Source organism: Rattus norvegicus, chromosome 15, assembly GCF_021556685.1.
Source record: "Rattus norvegicus strain SHRSP/BbbUtx chromosome 15, alternate assembly SHRSP_T2T, whole genome shotgun sequence".
Taxonomy (NCBI): domain Eukaryota; kingdom Metazoa; phylum Chordata; class Mammalia; order Rodentia; family Muridae; genus Rattus; species Rattus norvegicus.
The window spans coordinates 24,952,823-24,967,500 of NC_141548.1; the positions used below are offsets into that span (position 1 = coordinate 24,952,823).

Here is a 14,678-nt window from a genome sequence, read left to right on the forward strand (position 1 = left end):
CTACATAAAGCATTGTTGGTGTTTTAGGTGTTAGAAATAGTTAAACCGGGCAGCGTGCTGTTTTTAGATGTTTAGTTTTTAATTAAGGAGATCCTTCTCCTCTCCTCCTCTCCCTCCACCTCCTCTTCCTCTCTCTCTCTGTCTCTGTCTCTGTCTCAGTGTGTGTGTGCTGAGTGTGGGCCTGCATGTGTGTCTCAGTGTGTGTGTCTCAGTGTGTGTGTGTGTGTCTCAGTGTATGTGTCTCGGTGTGTAGCCCATTTGAGGTCCTCTTGCTTCAGCTTCCCGAGTCCAGGGATGACAAGCGTACCTCCACCATACCAGCTTCTGGAAAGTTTATTTTATTTTTTTTTCTTTCAAGATAGGATCTCACTATGTAGTAGCCTCGGATGGCCTGGAACTAGCTAATTAGAACAGGAGAGCATATGTCTACCAGCCTCTACCACTGTTAGGTAAAAGCATGAGCCACCCTACCTAGCCTGGAGTTACTTTTAAAACACTAAATGCTTGTTAGAAACTGTAATGATAGACTTACATAAGAGATATTTTACAATCATTGGTGGTACTGAGGAAATAATCCATCAATGATAGTTCTAAGGAAATAATCCACTTTCTAAAAATTAGATCTTTTTTTCAGATGTTGAATAGAAATTACTACTTCTAACCAAATTATGTCAAATGAAAATTCTATAGCTAAAACATTTCTTATAGAATGAGATAGCTTAGTGAGTGGCTGTTGATTACAAGTGAGTCTTCCTCTGTGCTTGCAGGATACCTCTCTCCCACAGTATCTTGCTCTGCATCTCCGTAGTCAAATGATACAGTGATGTCTTGATTACCTCTGAAGTAGCACTTCCCTTCGAGTGCAATGGGCATTTGCCTACAAGTTTGTGGACTTTACTAAATTATTGAAAATACTTCAGTAAAGCAGCTATTCTAAAATATTGCCACTAATCTTTAATAATATATCAGCTTTTAGTGTGCATAGAATTTGAAATTCTGATTTCTGTTGTGTAAATTTACATCTCAGTAACAGATTTCCAAGAGCATGTGGAAGTGCTGAGGTGGGACTTGCTACCTCTCGTTGTTTCTTGGACTCCAGTAGTAATGGAGTGGTTGTGTTGGCTTGGTTTTGGTGTATAATTTTATAAGTGTCTTAAAAAAAAAAACCTTGTAAAAATAATTTGAGCATTAGATCTGAGCTGATATGTGTGTATGTGGTCACATCGTGTCCTTCATTTTGACGAACATCCTTCTGAACTTACAATTAGAGTTGGAGCTAAACATCACCATTTTAGGTTGAGCATTAGTAACACTGCACTTTCCAGCTCACTGTGTGTCAAAAGTCATCTTATTGAGCAAAGTGACCCGTCTCAGCCATTCTCCCCCGCATTCTGCTTCCACTCACAATTGGTCCTTTCTGCTTTGTTTAACAGAAGTAGTTTGATCTAACCTCGAAGAGCAGACTAGGAAGGTGTGTGTGCTTCTCTGTAAACCTCTGTCAGTGGGCATCAGTTGGCTTGCCCAGATGCCTCGTCAGTAGTCAGGTCCTCTGGGAGGCTTGTGTTTGAAATATTACTGGAAAGGCAGACAGATCCCTCTTTCTAGTGCCAAAGAAAATGCAAAAGACACTGCTTTGGCTTGGTTAACTAAGGTATTATTTGCTATTTATGCCCTAGAGATTTTTGGAAGTATGTTTTAATGCCTTAAAATGAGGAAAATCGATACTTTTCAATATTAAAATATGTTTTGTACATTGACTTTTTCTTCCATTAGAACTTTAAAGGTCATACTGTTTTTTTAAAAAGTTTTCCTCTTTGCACATTGTCTAATGTTGTAAGTTTGATCTCCTCTGTCTTTTGCTTTAGGAAAGACAACAGCAAGTGGAAGCTGTTGAGTTAGAGTCCAAGGACCTTCTCAAGAGGTTATTTCCAGCGGTGTCTGTGCCTTCTCATTCGGTAAGATGAGCCCTTCTTTTAATCGTTTACCCTGAAGTTATGCAGGAAGTTGTCGGTAGCAGCATTTGGTTTCTGAATTTGGCTTTGGCTGAACTTCTCAGTGTCTCCATAACTCCTGTGCTTTGGAGTAGTCAGACAGTAACTTAGTTCGAAGCCCCTTTGCCTGAACCTGAAACTTCTGTTGTTTTCTTGCACACTGAATAGCTTGGAAAAGAATTTTTTCTGAATGGGTAATAAAATCAATAATAACTGATTTAAGTGATGATTACTTCTTATTTTTAGCAATTGTCCTTTAATGTATTTGGTGCTATAAATTAAATCATTTTACATTTTAAGATCATGATTTTTATCAAACCTTCACCACAAGTGCTAAAGTGCAACTGGCTGAGGTGGACATGGTAGGATAGGAGCGACTGGCTCCGACCAGCATCAAGTACTCCAGGACAGGAAGATCAGGGATGTGCCTGAATTCCTCAAGTGATGGCATAGGCCTTCTTCAACTCATAATAAAATAGTGTGTGTATACATATACTCACACGTAGGCACTGGAATAGTGGTCACAGGACCCACCTCGTGAATCCCACATACTTTTGTTAATACGTGAACAACCTTCTTATCCTTCCCATTGCTGTTAGCGGTGGCTCTCGGCCTTCCCAGTGCTGTGACCCTTCCTTTAATACAGTTGCTCATCTGGTGACCCCCAACCGTAACAGTGTTTTCATTGCTACTTCATAACTGTAATTTTGCTACTTTATGAATTGTAATATGAGTGCTTCTGGAGATAGACGTTTGCCAAAGGAATTGCAGCCCACAGGTTAAGAACCTCTGTGTTAGATCGTCCTGAAGGAACTCAAGCATCAGAGCGTTTATCTGTAAATATTTCAACAGAAGAGATCAAGATAATTCTTTTATTTAAAAAATATACCTTTAATTAGATAAATTTAACCATTCCCCTAATTTTCATATACAGTTCTCATGGTAATTAAATAATAAGGTAGTATTTTATAATCAGAACCCAAAGACCAACATGTGAATGGTGCCTGCTGAGTCCCTGCCAGTGTGCAGCATGCTACTCTTCCCCTCCCTGATTTGAAGCCTAGAAGTGCCCTATTGCAGTTTCTGGTAGTGCCAGCATGTTCCTCCGTCCTTTGTATAACTCATAAATTGGTACTCGGGTTTGTCTTATCCAGGGTCAGTATTTGAAGGTGTGGTGGGTACTGTTGCCTACTTGTATAGCCTGGATTAGTGGAGTGATCCGCTTTAGGCTGGCTGTGATGTCCTTTGGTAGCTCTTGTGCTGTAACAAGGTGTTTAAGTTTACATGGAGTTAAAGTCAAGCATAAAACTGCCCCTTTCTCCAAGGAGCTCTGTTTCCTCTAGGTGAGGGTGCAGGGGCAGAGTAAGTCCCTACTGGTGTGCGGTATGAATAGTAGGTTGGCTGTTTGCTTTGTTTAGGTTATGCGTACATGTGCCCCACTGTTAATTCACGTAAGGAGGAAGGACTCCTTGTAGCTGTGGGAGGTTACATAGGCTTGAACAGCAGATGACCACGATTGCCTGGGCTGAAGAAGTGTCTTGGTTTAGACAGAGAGATGATGTGGGGGGGGGGGGGAGCTGTTAATATATTTCTTTTTTTTTTTTTTTTTTTTTTATTAACTTGAGTATTTCTTATATACATTTCAAGTGTTATTCCCTTTCCCGGTTTCCGGGCAAAATCCCCCTCCCCCCTCCCCTTCCTTATGGGTGTTCCCCTCCCAACCCTCCCCCCATTGCCGCCCTCCCCCCATAGTCTAGTTCACTGGGGGTTCAGTCTTAGCAGGACCCAGGGCTTCCCCTTCCACTGGTGCTCTTACTAGGATATTCATTGCTACCTATGGGGTCAGAGTCCAGGGTCAGTCCATATATAGTCTTTAGGTAGTGGCTTAGTCCCTGGAAGCTCTGGTTGCTTGGCATTGTTGTACTTTTGGGGTCTCGAGCCCCTTCAAGCTCTTCCAGTTCTTTCTCTGATTCCTTCAACGGGGGACCTATTCTCAGTTCAGTGGTTTGCTGCTGGCATTCGCCTCTGTATTTGCTGTATTCTGGCTGTGTCTCTCAGGAGCGATCTACATCCGGCTCCTGTCGGTCTGCACTTCTTTGCTTCATCCATCTTGTCTAATTGGGTGGCTGTATATGTATGGGCCACCTGTGGGGCAGGCTCTGATTGGGTGTTCCTTCAGTCTCTTGTTTTAATTTTTGCCTCTCCCTTCCCTGCCAAGGGTATTCTTTTTCCTCATTTAAAGAAGGAGTGAAACATTCACATTTTGATCATCCGTCTTGAGTTTCGTTTGTTCTAGGGATCTAGGGTAATTCAAGCATTTGGGCTAATAGCCACTTATCAATGAGTGCATACCATGTATGTCTTTCTGTGATTGGGTTAGCTCACTCAGGATGATATTTTCCAGTTCCAACCATTTGCCTACGAATTTCATAAACTCGTTGTTTTTGATAGCTGAGTAATATTCCATTGTGTAGATGTACCACATTTTCTGTATCCATTCCTCTGTTGAAGGGCATCTGGGTTCTTTCCATTTTCTGGCTATTATAAATAAGGCTGCGATGAACATAGTGGAGCACGTGTCTCTTTTATATGTTGAGGCATCTTTTGGGTATATGCCCAAGAGAGGTATAGCTGGATCCTCAGGCAGTTCAATGTCCAATTTTCTGAGGAACCTCCAGACTGATTTCCAGAATGGTTTTACCAGTCTGCAATCCCACCAACAATGGAGGAGTGTTCCTCTTTCTCCACATCCTCGCCAGCATCTGCTGTCACCTGAGTTTTTGATCTTAGCCATTCTCACTGGTGTGAGGTGAAATCTCAGGGTTGTTTTGATTTGCATTTCCCTTATGACTAAAGATGTTGAACATTTCTTTAGGTGTTTCTCAGCCATTCTGCATTCCTCAGCTGTGAATTCTTTGTTTAGCTCTGAACCCCATTTTTTAATAGGGTTATTTGTTTCCCTGCGGTCTAACTTCTTGAGTTCTTTGTATATTCTGGATATAAGGCCTCTATCTGTTGTAGGATTGGTAAAGATCTTTTCCCAATCTGTTGGTTGCCGTTTTGTCCTAACCACCGTGTCCTTTGCCTTACAGAAGCTTTGCAGTTTTATGACATCCCATTTGTCGATTCTTGATCTTAGAGCATAAGCCATTGGTGTTTTGTTCAGGAAATTTTTTCCAGTGCCCATGTGTTCCAGATGCTTCCCTAGTTTTTCTTCTATTAGTTTGAGTGTGTCTGGTTTGATGTGGAGGTCCTTGATCCACTTGGACTTAAGCTTTGTACAGGGTGATAAGCATGGATCGATCTGCATTCTTCTACATGTTGCCCTCCAGTTGAACCAGCACCATTTGCTGAAAATGCTATCTTTTTTCCATTGGATGGTTTTGGCTCCTTTGTCAAAAATCAAGTGACCATAGGTGTGTGGGTTCATTTCTGGGTCTTCAATTCTATTCCATTGGTCTATCTGTCTGTCTCTGTACCAATACCATGCAGTTTTTTATCACTATTGCTCTGTAATACTGCTTGAGTTCAGGGATAGTGATTCCTACCCTGAAGTCCTTTTATTGTTGAGGATAGCTTTAGCTATCCTGGGTTTTTTGTTATTCCAGATGAATTTGCAAATTGTTCTGTCTAACTCTTTGAAGAATTGGATTGGTATTTTGATGGGGATTGCATTGAATCTGTAGATTGCTTTTGGTAAAATGGCCATTTTTACTATATTAATCCTGCCAATCCATGAGCATGGGAGATCTTTCCATCTTCTGAGGTCTTCTTCAATTTCTTTCCTCAGTGTCTTGAAGTTCTTATTGTACAGATCTTTTACTTGCTTGGTTAAAGTCACACCGAGGTACTTTATATTATTTGGGTCTATTATGAAGGGTGTCGTTTCCCTAATTTCTTTCTCGGCTTGTTTCTCTTTTGTATAGAGGAAGGCAACTGATTTATTTGAGTTAATTTTATACCCAGCCACTTTGCTGAAGTTGTTTATCAGCTTTAGTAGTTCTCTGGTGGAACTTTTGGGATCATGTCATCTGCAAATAGTGATATTTTGACTTCTTCTTTTCCGATCTGTATCCCCTTGATCTCCTTTTGTTGTCTGATTGCTCTGGCTAGAACTTCAAGAACTATATTGAATAAGTAGGGAGAGAGTGGGCAGCCTTGTCTAGTCCCTGATTTTAGTGGGATTGCTTCAAGTTTCTCTCCATTTAGTTTAATGTTAGCAACTGGTTTGCTGTATATGGCTTTTACTATGTTTAGGTATGGTCCTTGAATTCCTATTCTTTCCAGGACTTTTATCATGAAGGGGTGTTGAATTTTGTCAAATGCTTTCTCAGCATCTAATGAAATGATCATGTGGTTTTGTTCTTTCAGTTTGTTTATATGATGGATCACGTTGATGGTTTTCCGTATATTAAACCATCCCTGCATGCCTGGGATGAAGCCTACTTGATCATGGTGGATGATTGTTTTAATGTGCTCTTGAATTCGGTTTGCCAGAATTTTATTGAGTATTTTTGCGTCGATATTCATAAGGGAAATTGGTCTGAAGTTCTCTTTCTTTGTTGTGTCTTTGTGTGGTTTAGGTATAAGAGTAATTGTGGCTTCGTAGAAGGAATTCGGTAGGGCTCCATCTGTTTCAATTTTGTGGAATAGTTTGGATAATATTGGTATGAGGTCTTCTATGAAGGTTTGATAGAATTCTGCACTAAACCCGTCTGGACCTGGGCTCTTTTTGGTTGGAAGACCTTTAATGACTGCTTCTATTTCCTTAGGAGTTATGGGGTTGTTTAACTGGTTTATCTGTTCCTGATTTAACTTCGATACCTGGTATCTGTCTAGGAAATTGTCCATTTCCTGAAGATTTTCAAATTTTGTTGAATATAGGCTTTTATAGTAAGATCTGATGATTTTTTGAATTTCCTCTGAATCTGTAGTTATGTCTCCCTTTTCATTTCTAATTTTGTTAATTTGGACGCACTCTCTGTGTCCTCTCGTTAGTCTGGCTAAGGGTTTATCTATCTTGTTGATTTTCTCAAAGAACCAACTTTTGGTTCTGTTGATTCTTTCTATGGTCCTTTTTGTTTCTACTTGGTTGATTTCAGCTCTGAGTTTGATTATTTCCTGCCTTCTACTCCTCCTGGGTGTATTTGCTTCTTTTTGTTCTAGAGCTTTTAGGTGTGCTGTCAAGCTGCTGACATATGCTCTTTCCTGTTTCTTTCTGCAGGCACTCAGCGCTATGAGTTTTCCTCTTAGCACAGCTTTCATTGTGTCCCATAAGTTTGGGTATGTTGTATCTTCATTTTCATTAAATTCTAAAAAGTTTTTAATTTCTTTCTTTATTTCTTCCTTGACCAGGTTATCATTGAGTAGAGCATTGTTCAATTTCCACGTATATGTGGGCATTCTTCCCTTATTGTTATTGAAGACCAGTTTTAGGCCGTGGTGGTCTGATAGCACGCATGGGATTATCTCTATCTTTCTGTACCTGTTGAGGCCCGTTTTTTGACCAATTATATGGTCAATTTTGGAGAAAGTACCATGAGGAGCTGAGAAGAAGGTATATCCTTTTGCTTTAGGATAGAATGTTCTATAAATATCCGTTAAGTCCATTTGGCTCATGACTTCTCTTAGTCTGTCTACATCTCTGTTTAATTTCTGTTTCCATGATCTGTCCATTGATGAGAGTGGGGTGTTGAAATCTCCCACTATTATTGTGTGAGGTGCAATGTGTGTTTTGAGCTTTAGTAAGGTTTCTTTTACGTATGTAGGTGCCCTTGTATTTGGGGCATAGATATTTAGGATTGAGAGTTCATCTTGGTGGATTTTTCCTTTGATGAATATGAAGTGTCCTTCCTTATCTTTTTTGATGACTTTTAGTTGGAAATTGATTTTATTTGATATTAGAATGGCTACTCCAGCTTGCTTCTTCTGACCATTTACTTGGAAAGTTGTTTTCCAGCCTTTCACTCTGAGGTAGTGTCTGTCTTTGTCTCTGAGGTGTGTTTCCTGTAGGCAGCAGAATGCAGGGTCCTCATTGCGTATCCAGTTTGTTAATCTATGTCTTTTTATTGGGGAGTTGAGGCCATTGATATTGAGAGATATTAAGGAATAGTGATTATTGCTTCCCTTTATATTCATATTTGGATGTGAGGTTATGTTTGTGTGCTTTCATTCTCTTTGTTTTGTTGCCAAGACGATTAGTTTCTTGCTTCTTCTAGGGTATAGCTTGCCTCCTTATATTGGGCTTTACCATTTATTATCCTTTGTAGTGCTGGATTTGTAGAAAGATATTGTGTAAATTTGGTTTTGTCATGGAATATCTTGGTTTCTCCATCAATGTTAATTGAGAGTTTTGCTGGATACAGTAACCTGGGCTGGCATTTGTGTTCTCTTAGGGTCTGTATGACATCAGTCCAGGATCTTCTGGCCTTCATAGTTTCTGGCGAGAAGTCTGGTGTGATTCTGATAGGTCTCCCTTTATATGTTACTTGACCTTTTTCCCTTACTGCTTTTAATATTCTTTCTTTATTTTGTGCGTTTGGTGTTTTGACAATTATGTGACGGGAGGTGTTTCTTTTCTGGTCCAATCTATTTGGAGTTCTGTAGGCTTCTTGTATGTCTATGGGTATCTCTTTTTTTAGGTTAGGGAAGTTTTCTTCTATGATTTTGTTGAAGATATTTACTGGTCCTTTGAGCTGGGAGTCTTCACTCTCTTCTATACCTATTATCCTTAGGTTTGATCTTCTCATTGAGTCCTGGATTTCCTGTATGTTTTGGACCAGTAGCTTTTTCCGCTTTACATTATCTTTGACAGTTGAGTCAATGATTTCTATGGAATCTTCTGCTCCTGAGATTCTCTCTTCCATCTCTTGTATTCTGTTGGTGAAGCTTGTATCTACAGCTCCTTGTCTCTTCTTTTGGTTTTCTATATCCAGGGTTGTTTCCATGTGTTCTTTCTTGATTGCTTCTATTTCCATTTTTAATTCCTTCAACTGTTTGATTGTGTTTTCCTGGAATTCTTTCAGGGATTTTTGCGATTCCTCTCTGTAGGCTTTTACTTGTTTATTAATGTTTTCCTGTGCTTCCCTAAGTGTGTTCATGTCTTTCTTGAAGTCCTCCAGCATCATGATCAAATATGATTTTGAAACTAGATCTTGCTTTTCTGGTGTGTTTGGATATTCCATGTTTGTTTTGGTGGGAGAATTGGGCTCCGATGATGGCATGTAGTCTTGGTTTCTGTTGCTTGGGTTCCTGCGCTTGCCTCTCGCCATCAGATTATCTCTAGTGTTACTTTGTTCTGCTATTTCTGACAGTGGCTAGACTGTCCTATAAGCCTGTGTGTCAGGAGTGCTGTAGACCTGTTTTCCTCTCTTTCAGTCAGTTATGGGGACAGAGTGTTCTGCTTTCGGGTGTGTAGTTTTTCCTCTCTACAGGTCTTCAGCTGTTCCTGTGGGCCTGTGTCTTGAGTTCACCAGGCAGCTTTCTTGCAGCAGAAAATTTGGTCTTACCTGTGGTCCCGAGGCTCAGGTTCGCTCGTGGGGTGCTGCCCACGGGCTCTCTGCAGCGGCAGCAACCAGGAAGACCTGTGCCGCCCCTTCCGGGAACTTCAGTGCACCAGGGTTCCAGATGGTCTTTGGCTTTTTCCTCTGGCGTCCGAGATGTGTGTGCAGGGAGCAGTCACTTCTGGTTTCCCAGGCTTGTCTGCCTCTCTGAAGGTTTAGCTCTCCCTCCCACGGGATTTGGGTGCAGAGAACTGTTTATCCGGTCTGTTTCCTTCTGGTTCTGGTGGTGTCTCAGGCACAGGGGTCCTGCCGCTCCTGGGCCTATATTTCTTGTCTTTTTCGTTTGTGGCCATTTTGTTTCTACTGTGTGTTTTATTCATTGATTGACTTATTTGACAATATTTCATGAACCAAGAGCACTGAAGACCCATGGGTTCTTTTCTTCAATAATGACCGGCAGTTAGTTTTCTTTTAATGGAACAAATTCATCCTTGTTTTGTTTGTTTTGTTATTACTTGTTTGTTTATTTGGGGGTATGGTCTTGCCATTTTGTAGCTTAGGCTGATCTGTCTGCCACTATGCCTGGTTAAATTCATTCTTAGTGGCTTTACTACTTACCTTCCATAACTAAATATTCATGGCTCTGTAATAATTTGTAAACATGTAAGATATGGAAAGTATTCTTTGTGTTTTGTTCACATACTTGTTAAAAATCAATTCATGTGTTTTAAAACACTAAGCTTTTCATGTGCTACTTAGAGATTAGTATTCTAGATTTTTAAAAGAATTACTTAATATAGCCAGTCATGGTGGCACACACCTTTAATCCAAGCACAAGGGAGGCAGACGTAGGCCATCCTGGTCTATATATCAGGTTAATAGGACTACATACAAGAGAAAAAAGGGGGAAAAAACCTTAAGCCTCATTAGGACGAATTAGCATAACTACTAAATATACAAGGGCTTTCGTAAGTTTCTATTTGCTTGCTGTTGCCAAAGTGTAAAGCAGATGTAGATGAGAAGGGTTTCATCTGGTTTTATTTTGTGTTGAATCCCAGTATTGGAAGCTTTAAGCAGTTAGAGTTCACTGCTCTGGTTTAAACTTGCATTGTGAGAATGCCCCATTCTTTTAATATAAACAGGGCCTTTACAGCATGGCACTGAAAGAGGTGCAGTGTGGGGTGATCTCCATCCCTCTCCCTTCTCATGTGATGCTTGTAAAATATCAATTGAGATACAGAAGGAGAACATGTTACATCATAGAGTCAATAAATGGTTAGTTTTTTAATTAATCAAACCAAAAATGTAAGAAGAAACTTGATTTAAAAATATTAGACACTTGTTAACAGTTTCAAAAGTATATAATAATTTATTGTAAGGTTTCAGGTATTGCTTAGACAGTTATGCACTGTTGTCTTCACTCGGCCTGTAAACAGAAACTGGTTTTGTGCTAAATAAATGTGTGCTCCTTACCACAGTAATAAAGTATTTTCAGGGATTTTGGAGTACCTTCAAAGAATTAAAAATCTTCTGAGCAGAATGTTCAGACAGTTAGACTTTGGATTTTTAAATTGAATGCTTTGTGTTCAGAACTATTTTACCTGGAAGAGCTTTTGAGACTTGATCTTGAGTGGTTTACACATTGGGCATGTTCGTCTGTTGCTCATGAAAACGTCTCACGGTGTAGAACATGAGTTCTGAGCTCAGGGCTGCTGCCTTTGAGTCCAAAATTCTGTTGCAGATATTTTTGGTATGGATAAAAAGCATTTTATTTTGATACTAATATGTATTTAATTTTTGTACATTAAATTATGTATTTACTTATCTATTGCTGGCTATGGTAGCTTTTGTCTTTAATCCTAGCACTTCCAGGCCTAGGTCAAAAACATTGTTTGGTCTTCTTCCCCCTGAGATAGTCTTCCTATATGGCCCAGGACGGCCTGGAACTCACCCTGTAACTGGAGTTGGTATGAACAGGGTCCTCTCTGGTCCCTTCCGCGGCTTTAGAGCCACCGGCGTGTCACATCATTTGGGTTTCTGTGGGTTTTTTAAACTATTATGTTCTGTCTGTAACAATAACATCTGCCTATTAAACTGTAAGTATGATGACAGTGTATGTAGGCTTCTTTTATAATTATCTGGTTTGGTGCTCTTAATGTTGACTTTTTATTTAATAGACTTTTGTGGAAACCAGTAACCTTGACCTTTTTCCTCCTACAGAATTACAGTGAATGGTTACGTAGCTTTGAAAAAAAGGCAAAAGCATGCATGGCTGGACCCTCAGACACAGAGGCGGTCAAGGTTAGTTGAGGAAACGAACTGTGTGTTTAAACTGAGGTTTGGGGCACTGCAGCAGCCGTTCTCAGAAATGCTGGGCTGGGAGAAGGGTGCACTGTTAGCTGAGAAGAACTAAAACCAAATGTTTAACTACTCTCCTCTCCTTTTAGCTTAAGTTTTCAGTGTGAGCCAAGTTTAATACATAGCCGGTTTCACTGGCTTGCTGACGCACCCAGATAGCATCGGCAGCACTCGCAAACTGGCTTCTTTCTGGTCCTTGGCCACCGAGAGAGTGCAGAGCCCTGATTGTTTTGACTCCGAGGTGGCGAGAGTAGACTTCTTCCTCATGTGTGTCATGAGCATTGTAACGTTTACTTGTGGATCGCCTTACGTGTTGCCATGTGTGGAGAGTAAAATCCTGTGGTAACGTGTGATGGCGTTTCTTAGTGAGGACTTAAAAAAAGCTTCACAAATGGACACCATGTGACCAAAAGGCCATCAGATGGCAGTGCTGCTTAGGAATGTAATAGTCTGTTAAATATCATCGAATCCGTTTATCATCAGATATTGAAACGAATGTGTCAGACAGCCCTCTTATTTGTCTTTTCTATCTCTTCCTTTGCAGGTTCTGGAGCACAGATTGAAAGAAGCTAATGAAATGCACACACTGCTGCAGCTGGAATGTGAAAAATACAAATCCGTCCTTGCAGAAACAGTAGGATATGGCTTGAATTACATTTTGACTTTATTTTTAAATTATTGATTTATTTCTTCCTGGCCTATGTGATTTATCTTGGCACCAGAATAATTGAAAATCATAAAATTCTCAGAACAAGTCTGCCTTTGTCCGCAGGAAGGGATTTTGCAAAAGCTTCAGCGAAGTGTGGAACAGGAGGAAAGCAAATGGAAGGTTAAAGCAGAGGAATCTCGGAGGACTATTCAGCAGGTATTTAAAGGGGAGCTTACATCAGCAGTGCTGAGCATGTGAGTGCCCACCACTGTCCCCTGGGAACACAGGCTACACCCTAGGTCACCTGTGTCCTACAGGCGGGCTGCAGGGCAGCAGATCTGGAGTCCTAGGTGATTTTGATGTTGACCCATTTGGGTGACCAGAGGGTGGTGTAGCAGGCAGAGTGCTTTGCACCTGATAGCTCTCCATATTATAATGAGATGAAGAACCCTGGGTGTGAAACTCGCTACCCATATTAGATTGCATTGAAGAAAAAGTTCAGCCAGGCTTCTTCTCATGGTACCCATGTGCTACTGGGAAGTCTTTATCTTCCTGCCGTTTTCACAGATACCGTTAAGAAAGTCATGGTCTTTTGCATCAATGTGTGTAGGCAGATTATAGGTTGCTGGTCTTGTTCTGTGTTAATAGCTTTGGAGAACAAAAATTTAGTGATTCTAGCTGGCTCTTTTTTTTTTTTTTTTTTTTTTTTTAAAGATTTATTTATTCATTTATTATATATAAGTACACTGTAGCTGTCTTCAGATACACCAGAAGAGGGCATCGGATCTCTTTACAGATGGTTGTGAGCCACCATGTGGTTGCTGGGAATTGAACTCAGGACCTCTGGAAGAGCAGTCAGGTGCTCTTAACCGCTGAGCCATCTCTCCAGCCCTTTGTTTTTTTTTTTTTTTTTTTTTTTTTTTTTTTTTAAAGATTTATTTATTCATTTATTATATATAAGTACACTTCTAGCTGGCTCTTAATGTAGGCTCAACACCAGTGGGTAGGTTCTGAGCGTTAGTAAAGTGAAGTCACGTGTGCGACTCAGCTTTAAGAGCTTTAATTGAGTTTGGTATGGGCTTCATAAGCGGGGCTGGCAAAAGGCACCTGCTACAACCTGACAACCTGACTCCTGCAAACTGTCCTCTGACCTCAGATGCACTGTGGCCTCTCTCTCAAATAAAATAAGTAAAAATTTAAAAAGTAAAACTAAAAAACTCCATATCCAACCTACGGCCCAGGATAGAGATGAACATTTGTAGACCGCACCACGTCCCAGTTCAGAAGATAGGCGCTCACTTGAGTGTAACGTGCTTTGCAGGTCGTGTCTCGGTGCAGTGCGTCCTCGGCAGTTCTGTTAATGTTGTCTCACCTTTCAGATGCAGTCCTCCTTCACAGCCTCTGAGCAAGAGCTAGAGCGACTAAGACACGAGAACAAGGCTATGGAGAATGTATGTGTTTGATACTTAGATTTGCAGCCTGTGAACTCAGTTTTAGCATTATGGGTTGCTCAAACATCTGTGTTTTTTATGTCTCTGATGTTTTTATCTTGAGTAGTTTGAGTTCATACAGCTTTAATTCATTAGTATCCTAACATTTTATTATGAGGAAAAAACCATGGAAGGAAAATTTAATGACTTTACCTCCCTTTGTTGTGTTGATAGCTAAGAAGAGAACGAGAACATTTGGAAATAGAGCTTGAGAAGGCCGAAGTGGAGCGATCGACTTACGTGATGGAAGTCAGAGAGGTACTTAGCGTTCTTCAGGCTGCTTTCCCACTCAGTTCGGTTCAGTTGAGGCAGGGCATGAAAGCAGTCCCACTTAGGTTGTTTGCAGCCGAGCTCCCGAGTAGCTGCAAAGTGTGCGCTATCATGGAGATCAACCTTAAACTTTAAACTTCATTGCAGCTGAAAGATCTGTTGACTGAATTGCAGAAAAAGCTTGATGATTCATATTCTGAAGCAGTAAGACAGAATGAAGAGCTTAACTTGGTAAGAAGCTTGTCCTCCGCTGAGTGTCAAGTAGGCTCTGGAGACACGTGTGCTGGTGTACAGACTCCACCAGACTTCTTTTCCTGGCTAACCACCTTTAGCTTGGCCCTTTCCTTAGGTTATCGGTAATCTTCCTCTCCTGATGTCTCCCAAGATGGTTCTTCTCTTAGCTCCTAATACTGGCATG

General features: G+C 40.6%; 1 protein-coding gene across 50 annotated transcripts in view; it reads left to right on the top strand.

Annotated features, from left to right (window-relative positions):
* Positions 1–14,678, top strand: part of Ktn1 (kinectin 1) — an 87,954-nt gene that overhangs the window by 64,707 nt on the left and 8,569 nt on the right. For 15 of the 50 annotated variants that reach the window (XM_087586032.1, XM_087586038.1, XM_087586049.1 and 12 more), the window contains 7 exons: positions 1,866–1,955; positions 11,714–11,794; positions 12,396–12,485; positions 12,624–12,716; positions 13,880–13,951; positions 14,165–14,248; positions 14,408–14,491. In XM_087586032.1, the coding sequence (XP_087442158.1) occupies positions 1,866–1,955; positions 11,714–11,794; positions 12,396–12,485; positions 12,624–12,716; positions 13,880–13,951; positions 14,165–14,248; positions 14,408–14,491 (594 nt within the window). The remainder of the gene's footprint in view (positions 1–1,865; positions 1,956–11,713; positions 11,795–12,395; positions 12,486–12,623; positions 12,717–13,879; positions 13,952–14,164; positions 14,249–14,407; positions 14,492–14,678) is intronic. The other 35 variants (XM_087586037.1, XM_087586047.1, XM_087586059.1 and 32 more) reach the window with 3 other exon arrangements.